Source organism: Colletes gigas, unplaced genomic scaffold (assembly GCF_013123115.1).
Source record: "Colletes gigas isolate AHSC1104 unplaced genomic scaffold, ASM1312311v1 Colletes_gigas_Sc00006, whole genome shotgun sequence".
In the NCBI taxonomy this organism is placed as follows: Eukaryota; Metazoa; Arthropoda; class Insecta; order Hymenoptera; family Colletidae; genus Colletes; species Colletes gigas.
This window is the reverse complement of record NW_025106635.1, coordinates 1214115-1231056: the sequence shown is the minus strand read 5'-3', so window position 1 is coordinate 1231056 and position 16942 is coordinate 1214115. Positions and strand designations below refer to the sequence as shown.

Below are 16942 nucleotides of genomic sequence, written 5' to 3'. Positions count from 1 at the left end.
TTTAAATTTGATGTTTAGATGAGAAATCTCCAATTCTCACGGTAGCAATGCTGACTCGAGCCGGTCGAAGCTAAAAATAGTATGGTTCGTGGAACCGTACAACTGCATCAAAAGATATACGAAAACGTCCAAAACATTGAACATCGAAACATTTTTTTATCCTGTAATCGGACGTTGATCTTCTACCGTTAATCCGATGCATTATTGTAAACGTCGTTCGTGCTCGACCATGACATCGATGATGCAACCGTACAGATAAGCATCCGTACAGCATCAACATCTACATACCGTGTAAAAATTAATATCACGATTATAAATGAGTCGAGAGCGAAAAATAGTTCCGGTTAATCAATTCGTCATTGGTCAAGAAAACGTTTAATTACAATTAAACAAAACGTTCACCCTCGTATCGTCCATAAATAGGAACGGGTATTCGTCAGCCGTGTAGGTAAACAATCGAACGAACGACCTTACGTAATAATAATACGGATGATAAACTTACGACGCAATTCCATGCCGATTATACAGGCAACAAGTTCACGCGATGTCGAGCGATTGAAAACAAACCTCGATGGCCGACGCGACGAGTCTGCGCATACTGTCTACGCATACTATAAGAATTACGCATTGGACGCATATGCATGTGTCGGTGGAGTGTGCATAGATGTGCACGACACCAGAGAAGCCGAACCTATACTCTGTCAGCCCTTCCGTCGCTCTTTCTTCTCGCTGCATCTACTTTCTTTGTCTTTTCATAGCCTTGTATGTATTCTTCTCAGAGCGGGGAGCGCACACACTCGAATCTCTCGGTCCTTCTCCAACATCGCGTGACGTTGTAGGTACCCACTTACTTGCTTACGTGGCCGGTAGCCATTGTGTGCGCGCGCAACCATTCTCAAAACGACTCATAGGCTACATAATGCCGGCGCCATATCCTGTATATTTATTTGGCTCCGTCCTCGGTAACGAGAGTATAAATAATGCTAGATATAAACATCTTGATTAGCTAAATCGAGGACCGAGCCGGCAAACGCATATTGTTCAAACTTTTTGGTGAAAATGTTAAACATCTTACGTATAGAAATGACGCTATTACCGGCAACTCGCTTCCAAACAAACGAGAACGATCAGTGACTCTCACGTGCCATTTAAATTGTTTTCGATTTTGTTCGTTTTTCCAGTCGAGATAATTCGGAAGTGCCATAAACAAGGAAAAAAACGAGGAAAGGAAACGATGGGTACGGTAGTTCGTTTATTGATAATTCGTAACAAATCGTATGTCGATAACACAATTCTTCGACGAACTTTGCTCGTTGATGCGCAACGTTTATCAATTTTGTGTGTACTGGTCTCGAATCGATTTAAAATACATGTTTGCAAACCACGTAAAGCTTGCATCATACGATTTGCTAATTGTGTGTAATTACGGTACGATGATACATACAGTGAATCACAAAAATATTAGGACACCAAGTCATGTTTTACTTGGACGCTTTATGTATTTGTTACTTGGTATAAATGGAGCGAATTCGTAATCGTAGACCTTTAATTACCTATTTATTGATCTTGCGATACGGTACAATAAATACTTCATCGAGGCAAATAAGTCTGAATTGATTTCTTTCATAATTGATGAAGATATAAACCGTTAAAGCGGTGCATACCGTAGGCTACGAATAGTTTTGTAATCCCAGTGTACCTAGATAGATCGTACGTGCGAGACTCCCCGTAACGAGAACCTCTGGCCGGAGGCTACGTGACGCGGTGCGCGAGCTGTTTCAGAGGGCGTCGACAAAGTCGCCCGATCCTACGTGGACGGAACGTACAGGCGGCAGGGAAGCAGCCGTAGCAAGTGAGACGGCGGGGTGGGGGTCTCGTCGATGCGGAGACGGACGGACGCACGGCGCGGCGCGGTGCAGGGGAAGAGGGGGGGGGGGGTTTAGTAAGCGGAGCGGCCATCTTGCCGTGGTTCAGTCGGAAACCAACTGCCGAGCAGTGAGGGAAGGTGAACGAAAAGATCCGATGTGTTAGTCGAAGGATTTTTGATGCGCTTCCGAGCCCGGTTACCGCTACGTGCGAGAGGCTGTGCGATAGCGACAACGGAGCAGCGAACACCGCAGGATTTGCGCGTACGAAGAAACCCCGGTTTAGCCGGCCGAAAAGTCTCAGAGTAGGAAAGAGGAGTAGAAGGAGGAACGGTGGTAGGCAAAAGTTTTTGTTTGGTGATCGAGGACTCGAGAAAATTGGGTTCTTGTTCGCCTATTGGGAACAACCACGTCATCGGATCATAGGCAGTGGAAAGAGACCTTTATCGGCCGATATTGTTGGCGATAAAGGTGTTGCGGAACAGTGAACGAGCGAGCAGAAGAGAACAAGCACAGTGTCAGAGTCTGTGATAGTATTTATTCAAAAAGGTACGAAATTACAACGCGTATCACTACAGCATCAGCAGCATCTTTTATCGTTCGGAGAGGCCGCGAAGAGCTAGAGAAGCGAAGCAATAGATAGCCTTTATATATTTATTTATATCTGTGATACCGACACTGATATACATCGATCTATCCCGAAAGTACGTCGGTAGAGGGAGGAAGACAGATCGTGAAGATTAGAGAAGAACGTAGAGCCGAAACTCGCGTATACGTACTACGTACCGAAGGAACGACGTTGTGCCCGCACAGAACGATCGTTGATTCCTGGGAAGGAAGATTATATCAGTAACTTAGTGGATATAGATGTTTTTGTATATACGACTGACTCTTTTTTACATTTATTGATATCGGATTAAGAGAACGTTCCGCCGGTGTTCGTTAAACGAAAACAAAACGGGAAAGTGGAAGAGAGGGACAGAAGAAAGTTTTCGTTTCGAAAGAAGAAAATTTACTCTTCGATTCTTTTATAGACGCTGCGACGAGTGATATTGTCGCGTGGAAAAATGGTGGAGAAAATTCTGGAAGAACGAGAGGATGGGTGCCAGGAGGTTGGAAGAGGTATGGAAATTTACTCCTATTGTTAGAATCCCTTCTAAAGATTCAGTTTGTAAAGTACGTAGTACGTTCCCCGTTCGTTCTTCTGTATCCTCGAAATTGTACACGGCCATTTCTATGTTTTTATACTAACGAAATTAAAACATGATTCGGTGGATGCTCCAATCTATTCGATCCTTGTCCAGTAGTGTGTCTAATATGACAAATTTTACATGCGTGTCATTTGAATGCCGTGAAGTCTGCCATTGTTCGTAAAGAAGAGATATCCAAGTATCGACCGAAAGCTCGAATTTCGCTTGCAAATCGTTTCGAATAAATTTCGTGCCGGCAGCCACGAATTTCCACGATCTGTCGCGAATGGAAGGACATGACGCTCGGTGTTGGTTAACGAAAGAACTTTCTCGAAGCCGGTACATAACAGCCGTCGTTGCCAACCTTCCTCGCATCGAAACTCGATGTTTTCTGTAATACATATCGTAACACGTTGTACTTGGATTCGATAGAAAAATCAAATGAGTAAATATAAAACGTGATCTTTGCATTCGACGATCATAACCTAATTTTATATAGAAAATAAAATTACGACAATTACCATCGACTTCTATACTTTCTGTAGAATACTGATTTTCATCATTTTGTTTGATAAAAACTTTAGTTTATGTATACGAATCTCTCCATGCTCCGATGATCTGTAACTTTTTGAACGTTGGCACCGATCATTGTCATTTCGAACAGTATTTTTATTCGTGTGTTTTCGTGTATATCTTAATGTTTCGAACAAATTTGCTTGCTTTTCGAAACATTGAAAAAACGGTTGTACAATAATGTTTGAACATGCCGGGAGGGGAGAGGAGCATAAGTCGGGTAGTGACACGGTGCGACGCGACGCACATAGCCACGAGTCGTTGAATTATTTTCGAGGGTCGAAGTGGGTTAGTCGGTTCGTTCGAGTTCGGACGCACATCGCGAAGGGCGTTGGTAAGGGCAACCCAAACAAAGAATAGGCGAGGGGAGGAGAGAAAAAAAGACCTTGCGCATGACAGATTCGTTTCTCCTCTCCGCTTAAAGGGAAGGGTTCGTTCCCAAGGACAAAGGGATATTCGTACATACGTATACGCTGCATTTTTAATGACTTCCACAAACTTCGTACACGAAACGTTTTAAACTATTGGCGAAGGGACGCCACGTATGATATTGCATTGAATTATTTGTTTATCAAATAGATAGAAACGCATTTTAAAGATAGCTGCGGACTGATTTATCACAAGTATTTCAGTCCTGTTATGTGCATGTATTTTACTATTACGCATCATGGTGTTTACTTACTTCTGTTATCTATTGCATTACGCAATATAAGTCGTGTATAGCTTATTGAAATTAAATAGATATAACGAAAGTGTGATTACATTAAGATATTATTAGAAAAGAATATAGTTACTTTAGTCTCACCAAGCTCGAGTTTATAAGAACAGAAACGACAAATAACATTCTTTATTCGTGATCCCGACGGGTTCGTTGAGTTTTTGCATTGCTATGAGTTTGCGGATACAGCGACATTATCGTACGTGCATATCTCGCGTAAGATGGCGGCGTTCCTTTTCTGTGCCAGTCATTGAACTCCGAGATCTTGGTCGTCGTAGACTCTGTATGTATTTCTCGTCTAGCTACGCGAGTAACGAAAATATATTCACCGACAATCGAATTATGTACTCCTTATATATCGCATAAACTGTTCGGTAGCCAATTTGCAGGAATAAGAACTCTGTTTCGTGCGATAGCTTTGCAAGACATTTACCAATTATACGAAATTTATCACGCTACTATGAAACTGCAACAAAGATTTATGATCGAGCGACAAACGAACAGGGCGTTGTAATCGTGACACAGTCAACCAGTGTCCATTGCTCTTTTTTAAATACTGATAATACATACTAGTTATGCTTTCGTTATTGTTCTACCATCTTACTATCGACGGTTCTTCGACCCACGCAAACTTAGAATCGTGCTTTGAAGGTGTGGCACTCACACGATCCCCGTAATACTCTATCGTACGATTAACCGGGCTCGAATTACGAAAATAAAATTCGTAAAAATAGCAGAGTGGTGGATAATTGGAAATATGCTCGATCGTTAGCGAAATGCTGCATTTCATTGCAACATTTATAATGTAACCGCCTAGTTACAGATACGAATCAAACGCGTACATCATCCACGACCGATATGATAAATATTATTAATAAATATAAAACAAACGGTGACTAATATCCTTGCCTTGACGCTCGAGTAACGTAGATAATTCATGGTAGTAAATAATATTGCAACTGTGACGATAACAAAAGCGGGTGTGTCACATGTGTGGATGGTCGATCGATTTCTTTTTTTTTTTTTTAAATTCAGTTTGCAAACAAACACTTGCGTAATCAAACATTATTGCACCGCATATTCGTACAACTATAATAGAATACAGTGCACGGTTAAATGTAAATGATTCGTGTCCACCGCACTCGGTATTTCGAGCTCAGCGAAATCTGATCTTCATAGATAAGGGAAGAGTGGATAGATATAACCGGAGAAAGCAAGATGGATACAAGTACGTTGACCAGCGACGGTCGAAATTCTGTGCTTGAAGGGGATGGTGCGGAAGAGAAAATACTCGTTAATTTTCATGTTACAAAATCTTCGTTCGCGTTGCTACATTAGCGTCGGTGTATATGCAACAAATCGGTATCAGAGATCTACGGTATACGTATCGCGAGTTCACTCCAGGAATAGATCTCTTTTTTATCTCGAGGTGATACCCAGTCACGTGTAAATCGTTGGACGAGAAGACAAGATATATACCAGGTGTCGCGAGGGAATCTCGTATTACAGGCGGTTCGATCAACGAGTTCAAAGCCATACCGTGTGTTTGTCGGCGCGACAACTATTAATGCAAATTAAAAACTACGTATTACGGATGGGTCGATGAAAATAAATACAAATACAACCATATTCGGACTATTTTTAGTTATAAGTCGAACCTAGGGAAAAGTTCCGAAAACGATAAACTTGTAAAACAAGTTTCATTTAAATGCATATTTGCAACGTTTGTTACAGAGGATGCGAATCGTCGAGACACTGTGAATACAACGGGGGAATCTATGAGCGCGGTGCAAGCTCGGCAAGAAGAGGCCAGGCGTAAAAGACGCAGGAAGAAGCGTTCTGGTTCGTCTTTCATGTCTTCGTGCTTCCAAGGTAAAGCTTGATCAATCGACAGAGAAGCTACAACTTATGCTCTACGCGAGACAAGAAAATTATTGGCTCACGCTAGCAGAGATAGGAATATATCAGTTTCATTTCTGTAGATTTGGTATATGTAGCAGGTTATGTTTCACTTATGCTCCAGTGACTTGCATTTCACTAGACTACATACTTGACCTTACGCATGTTCAGAACGTTCGAGAATCGATTATACGTGCAAACTTCTAGCGAAACGGCTGACGATTTCGCAGAACACGGCTTGTGTGTCCTCGTATATTTAAATATTAAAAATTCTGTAGATTTTGCGTGGAAAGGTGCGCCATAACCTTAGAAAATACGACGCGTCGTAAAAGAGAAAAAGTGGCGGTTCGGAGTTGTGTAGCTCAGCCGGCGGTTACGTCAGCCGTACGAATGATTTGTAAACCGGACTTTCGGGTTCGAGAAGCTTCGACTTCGTACTTACTTACACCCTGGTGGTAAACCGAGCAAGCACGAATGTTCGTCTAACGCTGAAATCTAGGGCACGGGTTGCTTGTCGATATCAGCCTTAAGCTTCTTCTATCGCTTTCCTCGAATTCTTACCTTACGTTCAACGCTGTTCAGTTAATCGTTATCCTCTGTAAATTATGGCTTCGTAGTAATCATTAGCGCGCGGCATACATCTTTGAATCGTTTTTTTTATGGTTCGTGGCTTTGAAATGAAATTATACAATTGGTTTTTATTGTTTGTTGCGTGGAGGTCGTACGGCGAAGCGTGCGAACGTGAATATTAGCTACTTCTGGTTGTTAGGTAGTCGACGGCGGTGTTGCCAAGCAGAATCGTATCTTTGCTGCGAAGTAAAATGGTAGGAGACCAATGGGTGAAGTTAGAAGGGGAGCAGACGCGTGGGTTGAGGGAGAGAGAGAAGGGGTGGTAAAAAGAGAGTAGAGCCGATAGCAGCGACGGCGCAATAGTTGCATCGTCGAACGGGGGAACGAGGGAACGAGGAAACGAATAAACCCGGTGGGATAGAACGGAACGGAAGATATCGCGTTAAAGGAGAGAGAACCAAAGCAGGATGGACGAAGAAGTTTAAAGACCTGGAATGGGAGGTGAGAGAGCGAGAGAGCGAGAGAGCTAGAATATATGTATATGCGCAGTAGTTTGACGATGGTTTCGATGTGTTAGCGGCCAGTTCTCTGTGACCTTAACATTGATTCTACCACACCATGCAGAACCTTGATCAATGTTTCACGTACCGGTGTTAGAGATGTGTTTTATAACTTGCAAAGTTGACAATCCTTGATAAAAGTAGTTAGCATAACGGCATTTCAAAATATCAAGAATGTCACAAATATGCATAGTGAGTCACGAAGTTATTGGCTCGGTCGATAATGAGGCAAAGATTAATGATATATAATCGGTCAACGAAGAGCGAGCAAATAATTAAATTGGTTGCATAGGTGGCTGCTTTACCAACAATTATTTTTAGTTCGAAATTTGTTTGCGTACGTCGTTAGGTCGCTGCTGAAAGAATAATTGATTTATTCTTGTGGGTCGTCTGCGTTCAGGCGAACAGGCATATACTTTCGTTAAATTTACAAAAAAAAGAAAACAACAAATCGACAACGTTGATTTAGTTCGATCGCTTGTTACTTGCAATCGGTGGAGTCGTAACCTCCAAGATACCTTTTCTTTAAAAACGGTGACACATTGTCGCATTTTTGGAACCCCGTGGCTGAAATAACAAATTATTACGCATGTTTGTTTCAGAACTGTACAGATTAACTGGCGAAGTTCTTGGAGAGGGTGCTTACGCCTCGGTCCAGACTTGCCGGTCGCTTTATACCGATCTGGAATATGCCGTGAAAATAATCGATAAGATTCCCGGTCATGCTCGCGCCCGAGTATTCAAAGAGGTCGAGACGTTCCATCATTGCCAGGGCCATCCGAATATTATTCAATTGATCGAATTCTTCGAGGACGAAGAGAAATTTTATCTCGTATTCGAGAAGGTCGATGGCGGCCAGTTATTAAGGCGAATTCAGGAAAGAATTCACTTCAGCGAACGGGAAGCAAGTCAGATAATCAAAGAGATTGCTAGCGCGCTAAATTTCCTTCACAAAAAAGGTAAATCTGTTATATTTTCTTTTTATAATCGTCGAATCGGTTCTCCCGCAAGCGAAATGAATTTCTGGCGCCTTACTAACGCGCACGCGCACACGCTCTTGTCTCCGTAGGAATCGCTCACAGAGATCTGAAGCCCGAGAACATCTTGTGCGTGTATCCGGACAAATTGATACCGATCAAATTGTGCGACTTCGATCTTGGCTCGGGCATCAAGTTCAACAACTCGTTGTCCAGTCCCGTGGCAACGCCGCAGCTTTTGACGCCCGTCGGGAGCGCCGATTTCATGGCGCCGGAAGTCGTGGAGGCATTCATCGGAGAAGCGAATTATTACGATAAGCGTTGCGATCTGTGGAGCCTCGGCGTGATCATGTACATTCTCCTATGCGGCTATCCGCCATTTTATGGTAACTGCGGTACCGATTGCGGTTGGGAGAGGGGCGAGAACTGTCAGGCCTGCCAAGAGCTTCTGTTCACCAGTATTCAAGAGGGCAGGTACGAATTCCCGGACAGCGAGTGGAGATGCATTTCGGAGGATGCGAAAGATCTGATCAGAGGCTTACTGGTCAAGGAAGCTCATCAGAGGCTCAGCGCCGAGAGCATTCTGAAACATCCGTGGATCAATCCGGGACCGTCTCTGGTCGAGAACACCGAGAAATCTCTCACGACTCCTCATATCATCAGGTTCGTCAACTCGTTGCTGGATTAGATTACGTTTAACTCATTGACGACCGTAGGCGTCGGGGCGCAGAGATCTACCCTCGAACGAGCAGTAAATAATTAATTACAAGAGATTAGAGATTAGTCGGTCAGTGGGTTAAAGCTTTAGTCGTATACTCGGATCCGTAGATTTACTGTTCTCGAGAGTCCTCTGTTAATCGTTTTATATTTCGTTTACGTTTACCTTTAGGAGGAATAATTCCGCGAGGGAACTATCGGTGTTCGCGGAATCGGCTATGGCTGTGAATCGAGTGGTACTTCAACACTTTTCCGTGAATCTAGAGGACTTGGCGGAGAATAGGGAGACGAGACTATCGACTTCGTCCACCGACGAAGATAACCATCCTTACGGGCACATGTCGGATTCGAGCAGCGAGCTATCGGAGCATAGCAAGCTGTACGCGACTCATTCCTCCAGTGAGTTCGACACGAATTCGCGGCCGAAGTCTTGCTCGGTTCGTTCGAGCATCGATATAAACGATTCGAAGACCATCGGGAAGAATCGGTTGATCGGCAAAGATTCGTCGTTGCATCAGCTGTTCGGTTTGTCGCCGCCTAGCGAGAGCCGTTTGCTACAGCGTCGTTTAAAGGCGCGATCGGATCTGCTCGAACGCCAGACCAACAAAGCGGTCGTTGCGTCCCCAAGTGGTTGAAAAGCGACGTCTTTGCGATTAAAATCATCCTTGCTTTGTAGCGTATAATTCGTATTTACACATCTGCGTATAAGAGTACGAGGAGAGCAGTCTGTGAACAGCAAATGCTATCTATCGGCGGTTTACGAAACGGTTACAAAAGTATAAGCAGTTTTATGATTGTCAAAAAAAAAAAAAAAAAAAAAAAAAAAAGGAAAAGGTAATTGCGTTAAAAATAACGAGCTGGTTTAACGACTCGCGACAACGATGACTATGCACGGGCCAACCATACGTACTACTGTGCGGGGTTCATCGGCATCGACGATAATCTTTCGCGGGTACTTGTTCGATGAAATTGGAAGTAGAATGTCGTTCTGTTTTTTTCAAATGTGTTTTACAGTGGATATTTTAAACAATACCGAACAGAGGGGGGGTTCATGCCACGAATACACGGATACGATACACGCTTGGAAATATAAAAATGAACGCTACAGATGTTGAAATTCGAATTGAAATCGTCCTCAGTCTCGGGACATAAAAGCCTTTAACGTGCATTTCATCGAAACGATTTGGAAGTACGTAGACTAATTAGAAACTAAAGTTAAACTCGCAACTCACGGTAGATGATCTTTCTGTACTTTCGCTGACATAGTGCGTAGAAGTATGTGTATGCTCATATCAATTTATTGAGACGGACGTGTACACACCTACGGGATGCTTGACGGCGTTTTTGAAAATGGGAACGTCGGATCTTTTGGCGAACATATTTCAGTTTCGATATAAATCTTGTAGCACGGGGAAACCATGGCAAGCGAAAATACCGAGTTTCTTTTCTTTCCTGGTCGCTTTTCGCGGGGTGTGGTTTAACAACAGGGAACCGAACGCATTCTCCAGTCAGAATAACACGGGTAACGGGTTGACCAGTAAAGCGCATTTTTTTTTTTTGGTGCATGTTACGAATAGTTTGCTCAGTAGGTTTCTAAGGATCTAGCAGAGTGTAAGTTCGAAAGAAGTCGCGAGTAATAATGGTGTCCAAGAAAGAAACAGGCGCTGCCGGCCCGGCTCTAACGGCCATTTTTTTGTAAATGTCCCTTAAAGTATCTTTGTAGAAAGTTAGCACGTAAGAAAGATATAAGGTTAGTTTAAAGGGAAAAAAGCGGAAAAGAAAAAAAATATAAAAAAAATTACAGAAAAAATTGTACCTGCGTCGTAAGTGAATAATGAAGCGCGAGAAAGATAGGGTTAGAAGTATAGAAAATCGTAAAGGATTAAAGACGAGAGGAACGCGTTTGAGAAATATATTTCTCGGCGTACCTAGATTACACGAAATCATCCATTAATTGCTGTTACGTATTTTTGTAGAGTTTTATCGGCGAAATGTCGTTTTATCGTCTACCCACCCACAGTCGCAGCATCATTGTTACCACGCTAATTTATCTTTCCTTTTCGTTCGATTCGTGCAACAGAATTTCTTTTAATGTGTATCGTTTCCTTCTACTCTACTCTATGTATATCGAATTGGAACGTTTACTTTTTAATGGCGGTGCATAATAGTAACGATAGATCGTAAACATATATATATATATATATATTCATCGAACACTGCAGAGTTGAGAAAAAAAAAAACCACACGCGATCGTGTAAAATGAAAACGAAAGATTTGTATTTTCCGAATCGATTTATTTTCAATTTTATATATTCCTCTAGTTCGTACTGTGCGGTGGGGGGATTTTATACTCAGGGCAGTTGCTACGGGCTGCGTAAATTTGTTACGAATCGCATACTATCGCGTTTGAAGAGAACTAAGAAGAAAGAGTTTATGACTATACACGATCGAAGTTCGTTCAGGGTTAAAGTTAAATCGTTACTCGTTCTTCCTTCTTATAACGTAACCCTGAAAAGCTTTGTTCAACAACTTAAATGACACGCTGCATATCCTACGGCAGTTGTCTACGTAGATAGAGATAGAAAGTTTCTTCGAAGACGGTTCAATCTTTCCGATATATTTGGAGATGTAATTTTGCCATATTTTTTTATTCTACCGATATCGATCGGAAACGAGGCATCATAATCGATCTTTCAATAACTTTTCGTTATTCCGTCGATTCGACCGAGTCTTCGAATTTTTAAGGATAAAAAAAAAAACCTCTAAAACCGTATGCGTGAGTGTGAGCGTGTGCGTGAGCGGAATGGTGTATATGTGCACGTGTGCATGTATATACAATAGTGCTTCGAAAGTTGCTTACATGCCAAATTTTCAAACTTGTACATAGCTGTTTCCCCACCCACTCGAGAGACTTTCCAAGGCACGCGCTTGAACGAGTTACCAACCGATGAAAAACGAAATATTTATATTTTTCATTTTATCCCCCACGAATGCATTTGCGAGAAAACGCATATCTTATTGGCTTAATACACGTATAATCGCTCGCTTCTTTTTTCTATTGCTCTCACTTTTGTTTTCACTCTCGACAAACTATTAACGAGAGTTGTCGTTGAAACACTCAATGTGTATGTGTGTTACGTGTGCGCGCGTGTGTGTGTGTGTGTGTGTATAAAAAAAAAGTACAATAGATCTCCATAGAACGCGGGGAATGTTTCACGGTACGTAAGAGTTGTCGCAATTTTTTTTTAAAATCGCGTTATATATAACCACGTTGTACCAGTATTACTTTGTACGGGGACCTACTGTAATGTCCTTAAAAATTCGAACATTCGCGAATGATAAAAGCGTTATAATTGACAGCGAGAAAAAAATAAAATGAAAAAAAAACAGTGCGTGTACTCACGTTACAACACATGCTTACGACGTAGAGACGAAAAAAATCAATTATGTTATTATACGTGATTCATCTATCACGGAAAGCGTTGAAACATAAAATAACACGATTATAGGTCTCTTTCTCGTAAGATCAAAGATATCGACGACGACGATAATTGGGTGTCCTTTGCGTTGTCGTGTCTTTCGATCGCCCTTTCCTTCGTTATTTGTCACATGTTACTGAAATTGTGTTTTCTTTCTATTAACTTTTATGCTTTAAATTTCAAACGATATGTTTTGGTCGTTTGTTAATCGTCAACGATAGTTTCGTTATGAAACCCGAATACACTGTCGATCGATGTAATTTTTGTCCATAGAGTGTTCGGCGGTATTTTGTTCGGTTTTACGTTCTTGCGGAACGATCGAGACAAACGTCATCGTAATACTACCGTTATCGATCGAGGGTGTGTTGTACAATAAACGAAAAGTTGGTACGTTAACGAATCGCATGTAGATAAAATGCTTTCTTGAGAAACGATTTTTTAGCGTCGCGTAAGAAGTGAGAACCGGTAGAGCAAAGAAAGACCGTATTCTAACGAAGTTTTTGTTATGCGAGTGAAAAGCCAGAAACAAGGAGGGGAGAAAACCTACGGCCATAATATATATAGATCTATAATTATAATATCGTTTGTGCTTAGTAAGCATGTAAGCAAGGAGGCGCCCTGTGCCGTGCGCGCGAACGTCTATGTATGTGTTTGCTCTGTGTATGGAAGACGTGTGCGTGAATGTGTGTGCGTATACGACGAGCGAGAAGATTGAGCGACGAACGAATTACGCGCTACGTGTTCTCGAACGACGGAAACAATACTAGCGTTTAAGCGAAGAAACGAACACCTTTGTATAAATGTTTTATGGTTTCGTACTAAGATACCGCTGCGCTATACCGACAAGTCTTTCCCCCCCCCCGATCATATACAAATCATTTCTCGCGATTCATTTACTGTCCATAGTAAAAGTCTCTCTATGTGTAAAAGAAAGATATTAATTTGTCAAGTATACCCCGTTGATGGTTTTATAATTTAATTACTAGGAGTCTTATCAAAACGCCTTTGATCTCTTCTGGAAAAAAAAAGAAAAAAACGTCCTCCCTTCTTTATAGAGTCTTTTACATATAGAGAGAACTTTACTGTGTAGTTTATGTTCGTTTGTCCGTGTAATAGTTGGCAACAGTTTGAGATCGAGTACGTAAAAAAAGAAAAGAGCTGTGTGGTGTGCATGGTGTGCATGCAATTGTGTTTCGAGAGTCGGTGACGCGTGTCCATCGATAATTCCGTACAACTATTGTAGTAAAAAGCAACGGCATATCGCAACGGTGTCGATGAGTGCATTTTCATCGTCTTGTAATATTCTGTTCCGGATACGATGCGTCCTCTCGCGTCTCCGTCCTCGAATCAACCGAAAAGCTGTAACGATTCGTTCACGAGTACAAAAGAGTCAACGAGAATAAGTAAACGTTGCGACGAGGAGTGCGAAACCAGTCGAGAACGGCATTTGCATTAGGTTTTCTTTCTTTTTTTCTTTTAATTTTTTTTTTTTTTAAGTATATAAAACGAAGGTACAAAAAACAAACAATGGAAGAGCGTGTCACATCTTTTAAGCGAACCCAATGTTGTTTTCTTCTTTATAGCTCTGTCATTTGCTATTCAACTTCCATTGCTTTTCTACGGTGAACGTTTACGCGGAAGTGGATCGTCGTTTTATCGATCTGATAACTTATCAGCTTACAACCGATCGAATCACGAATCGATTTCCGATAAAAACGATATTCATACTTGTATTGTCTCTTTTTTTTTGTCTTTGAAATTGTGAAGTTCTCTTCTCGCACGAAGAGCAACAATCGAATCGAAGAAACGGTATGAGAGAAAGAGAAGAGTGCGTGCATTTTATGTTACCGAAGCGTGTAATACGTGGTGTATCGCTGATCTTTATGTGTGTATGGGTTTACCGATCGTTGCGAATAGACAGTATCCATCAAAATATATACGTGCGTCTTTGAGGGGTATTATTGATTGCGATTACAAAATCAAGGAGCCACGGAGAAACATTTTTGAAACTACAATTCATTCGAGAGCCGTGAACGGTATTGTTTTTTTCCGTGTAAAAGTCAGAAAGTCTTACGAAAACTTTGTAAGCTTCCTAATAAAATAGCATTTAATTGAAAAAAAAAAAAAAATTTGAAGCAAAATGTCTTCTATAAGCGTTAGTTGTATCCTCTCGTTGTCTAAGACTTTGGACAGAGATAAAAAAAAAAAAAATGCGTATGCACCGTCGCCATTCTTTATTGTTTATTTCTCTCGATAAATTAATTTAGTTTTCACGAAATTAGCAAGACTTTCCAAATCATTTGCAACAGAAACGATCTATCGAATTGCGTTGGAGGTCTCATAAATAATTTATTAATAAATAATGTAGAGAATGCCGGGGCTTTCTCGTTTTTCAGGCAGGTAGGACAATATTTTTCATTTTTCCAGCTGTTTCATGGTATCGAGTCTCCCACATAAAATTTAAGACACAGATAGTAATCTGATAGGAAGAAATCATTTCGAACAGAACTGCGGTTTATAGATTTCGGTGTCTATATCGATGATAACAATTTTCTCAATAAAGGATTCACGAAACTGCAAAAGTATTGACTATTTTGTATCGAAACAGCTGCAACTGATCTCGACGAGACAAAGAAATTATTATCGGCAACCGAACCAAGGAGTTCAGGCCCCGTAGGAAATATTTATATTCAATTTGTGCTGGGCGGTAACGAATCACGAATAATTCATATCGAAACCTCTCCTAACCTATATTCTTTCGTACACGATGTGGGTGCAAATCAGATTCGATGGAAAATTGGGTAATGTTTATATCGTAATTGGCTCGTTCCTATCCCTAAAGATTTGCTACAGTGTGTACACGTATGTACACACGTGTAGCCCGTATAGGATCGTAATGCAGATAGGTATACTGGACAAAGGATCGTGCGATCGATCAACTTTTTGTTTTTCAATGTCCAATTGAATATTAAAATGTATATTTTCTAGCAGAAAGGCTAACGTATTTCATTTAATACCCGCTATTTCTAACCCAGACCAAACGAAATAGTTTAATATTTGGTTGCAGGCTGGATCCAGGGTAGATTGTAAATTTCATATTCCGTTAAGAAAGTAACATCAGAATTAGATTCTACGACTCGAGAAACCCCCTAAATTAGGCACATTTGTAATAGAGAAAATGCGTTACTAATTTAGTTTTCGAGGTTCTGAAGACGATCTGAGATTAGACGAAACGAAACACGTACTACGACAAATGTTTCTGCTATATGTATTTATTTGTGGTACGGTCAGAAAGTATCGATCAAATATACCACCCCGTTGGAGAATGTCTCCTTCCGTTGACACGCGTTATCGTTGATTCGTAAGACGAGCGTGGAATACGCAAGATCAGGTTTCGCTGTTTTTCGACAACGCGTTCTCGATCAACGAAGAACCTAGGGACCCTATGGACCGAACAATTTCACGCGATTCAAACTCACCAACGACGACGAGAAATCCGGAAAAACCACCGTTCAAGCTTTGCTTTTCCAAGGATCGACTGCCCGGGAAATCGAGCATTCGCGGTACCAAAATCAACGGTACGCGCAGACTTTATCGTGCAATTAATTTTTGTATCATTGCAAAGATCGCAAGGGGAAAGGAAACGTATTAAAAGGAATCTCGATCGCAGGTGACACGATCACGCCGAAATTCTACTCGAGGGAGTACGAGAATGCAACCGACATGATCGAAGAAATTTCCGACCAGAAGAGAACGACTCCCAAGGATGTTTGTCAGTGGCCTCTGCTGACCAGTCGCACGTAATCTCGCGTTTTTCTATCGTACACGCGCGTAAAAACACTCTGTATACAGTTGTCACTTTTTCTCGGTAGATACGGCTGGTGGCACGAGTATGGAATACAACCGAAAGAGTCGCGATTTAACTTTCACAAAAGGACCTCGGATTTAGTGAATTTTCAGATGAAGATATACGCGGAGGATCGAAGACTCGAGGGTCTGAAGTAGGGGACGGAGGCGAGGGAACACAAAGATCGAACAATGTAAAAAAAGAGAAACATCTTTAATAAAGATAGAAACTACGAGGAGTTCACCATGTCCTATTTTTGCACAGATCTTTCGTTTCCGAGGCACTCGTTGGATTTTGTTCTAACGCAGAGACTAACGCGGTAAACAAATACAACAGCGCCGAGATCAGGTTCACCGCTGTGCGATCGATCCCTCGGTTTCCCGCCAATTCGAAATCCTCGAGCAACCGGCCAATCAGAAGCAACGCCAATGGAATAGGACGAATCCTAGCGAGCGGTCCGAGCAATTGGAACCCGCCACTAGCGTTTGTTTCCCGACCGTACGACCAGTGGCGATTGAAAAAAAAGGCATCGCGACGGATTCCGCCA

At 41.7% G+C, this 16942-nt stretch overlaps 1 protein-coding gene across 3 annotated transcripts; it reads left to right on the top strand.

Annotated features, from left to right (window-relative positions):
- The first annotated feature begins 1000 nt into the window (after window positions 1–1000).
- On the top strand, window positions 1001–13566 carry LOC122395953 (MAP kinase-interacting serine/threonine-protein kinase 1-like). Of its 3 annotated transcripts, XM_043393957.1 has the most exons (6): window positions 1948–2414; window positions 2900–2987; window positions 6081–6218; window positions 7978–8334; window positions 8445–9015; window positions 9242–13566. In XM_043393957.1, exons 2-6 carry the CDS (start codon window positions 2933–2935, stop codon window positions 9702–9704), a joined length of 1584 nt encoding a protein of 527 aa, XP_043249892.1. In that variant the 5' UTR covers window positions 1948–2414; window positions 2900–2932; the 3' UTR covers window positions 9705–13566. The 3 variants fall into 3 exon arrangements, with proteins under 3 accessions (XP_043249893.1, XP_043249892.1, XP_043249894.1); XM_043393958.1 differs by lacking the exons at window positions 1948–2414; window positions 2900–2987 and adding an exon at window positions 1001–1238; XM_043393959.1 differs by lacking the exons at window positions 1948–2414; window positions 2900–2987 and adding an exon at window positions 7015–7316 and having other exon boundaries at window positions 6083–6218.
- Window positions 13567–16942: the final 3376 nt, after the last annotated feature.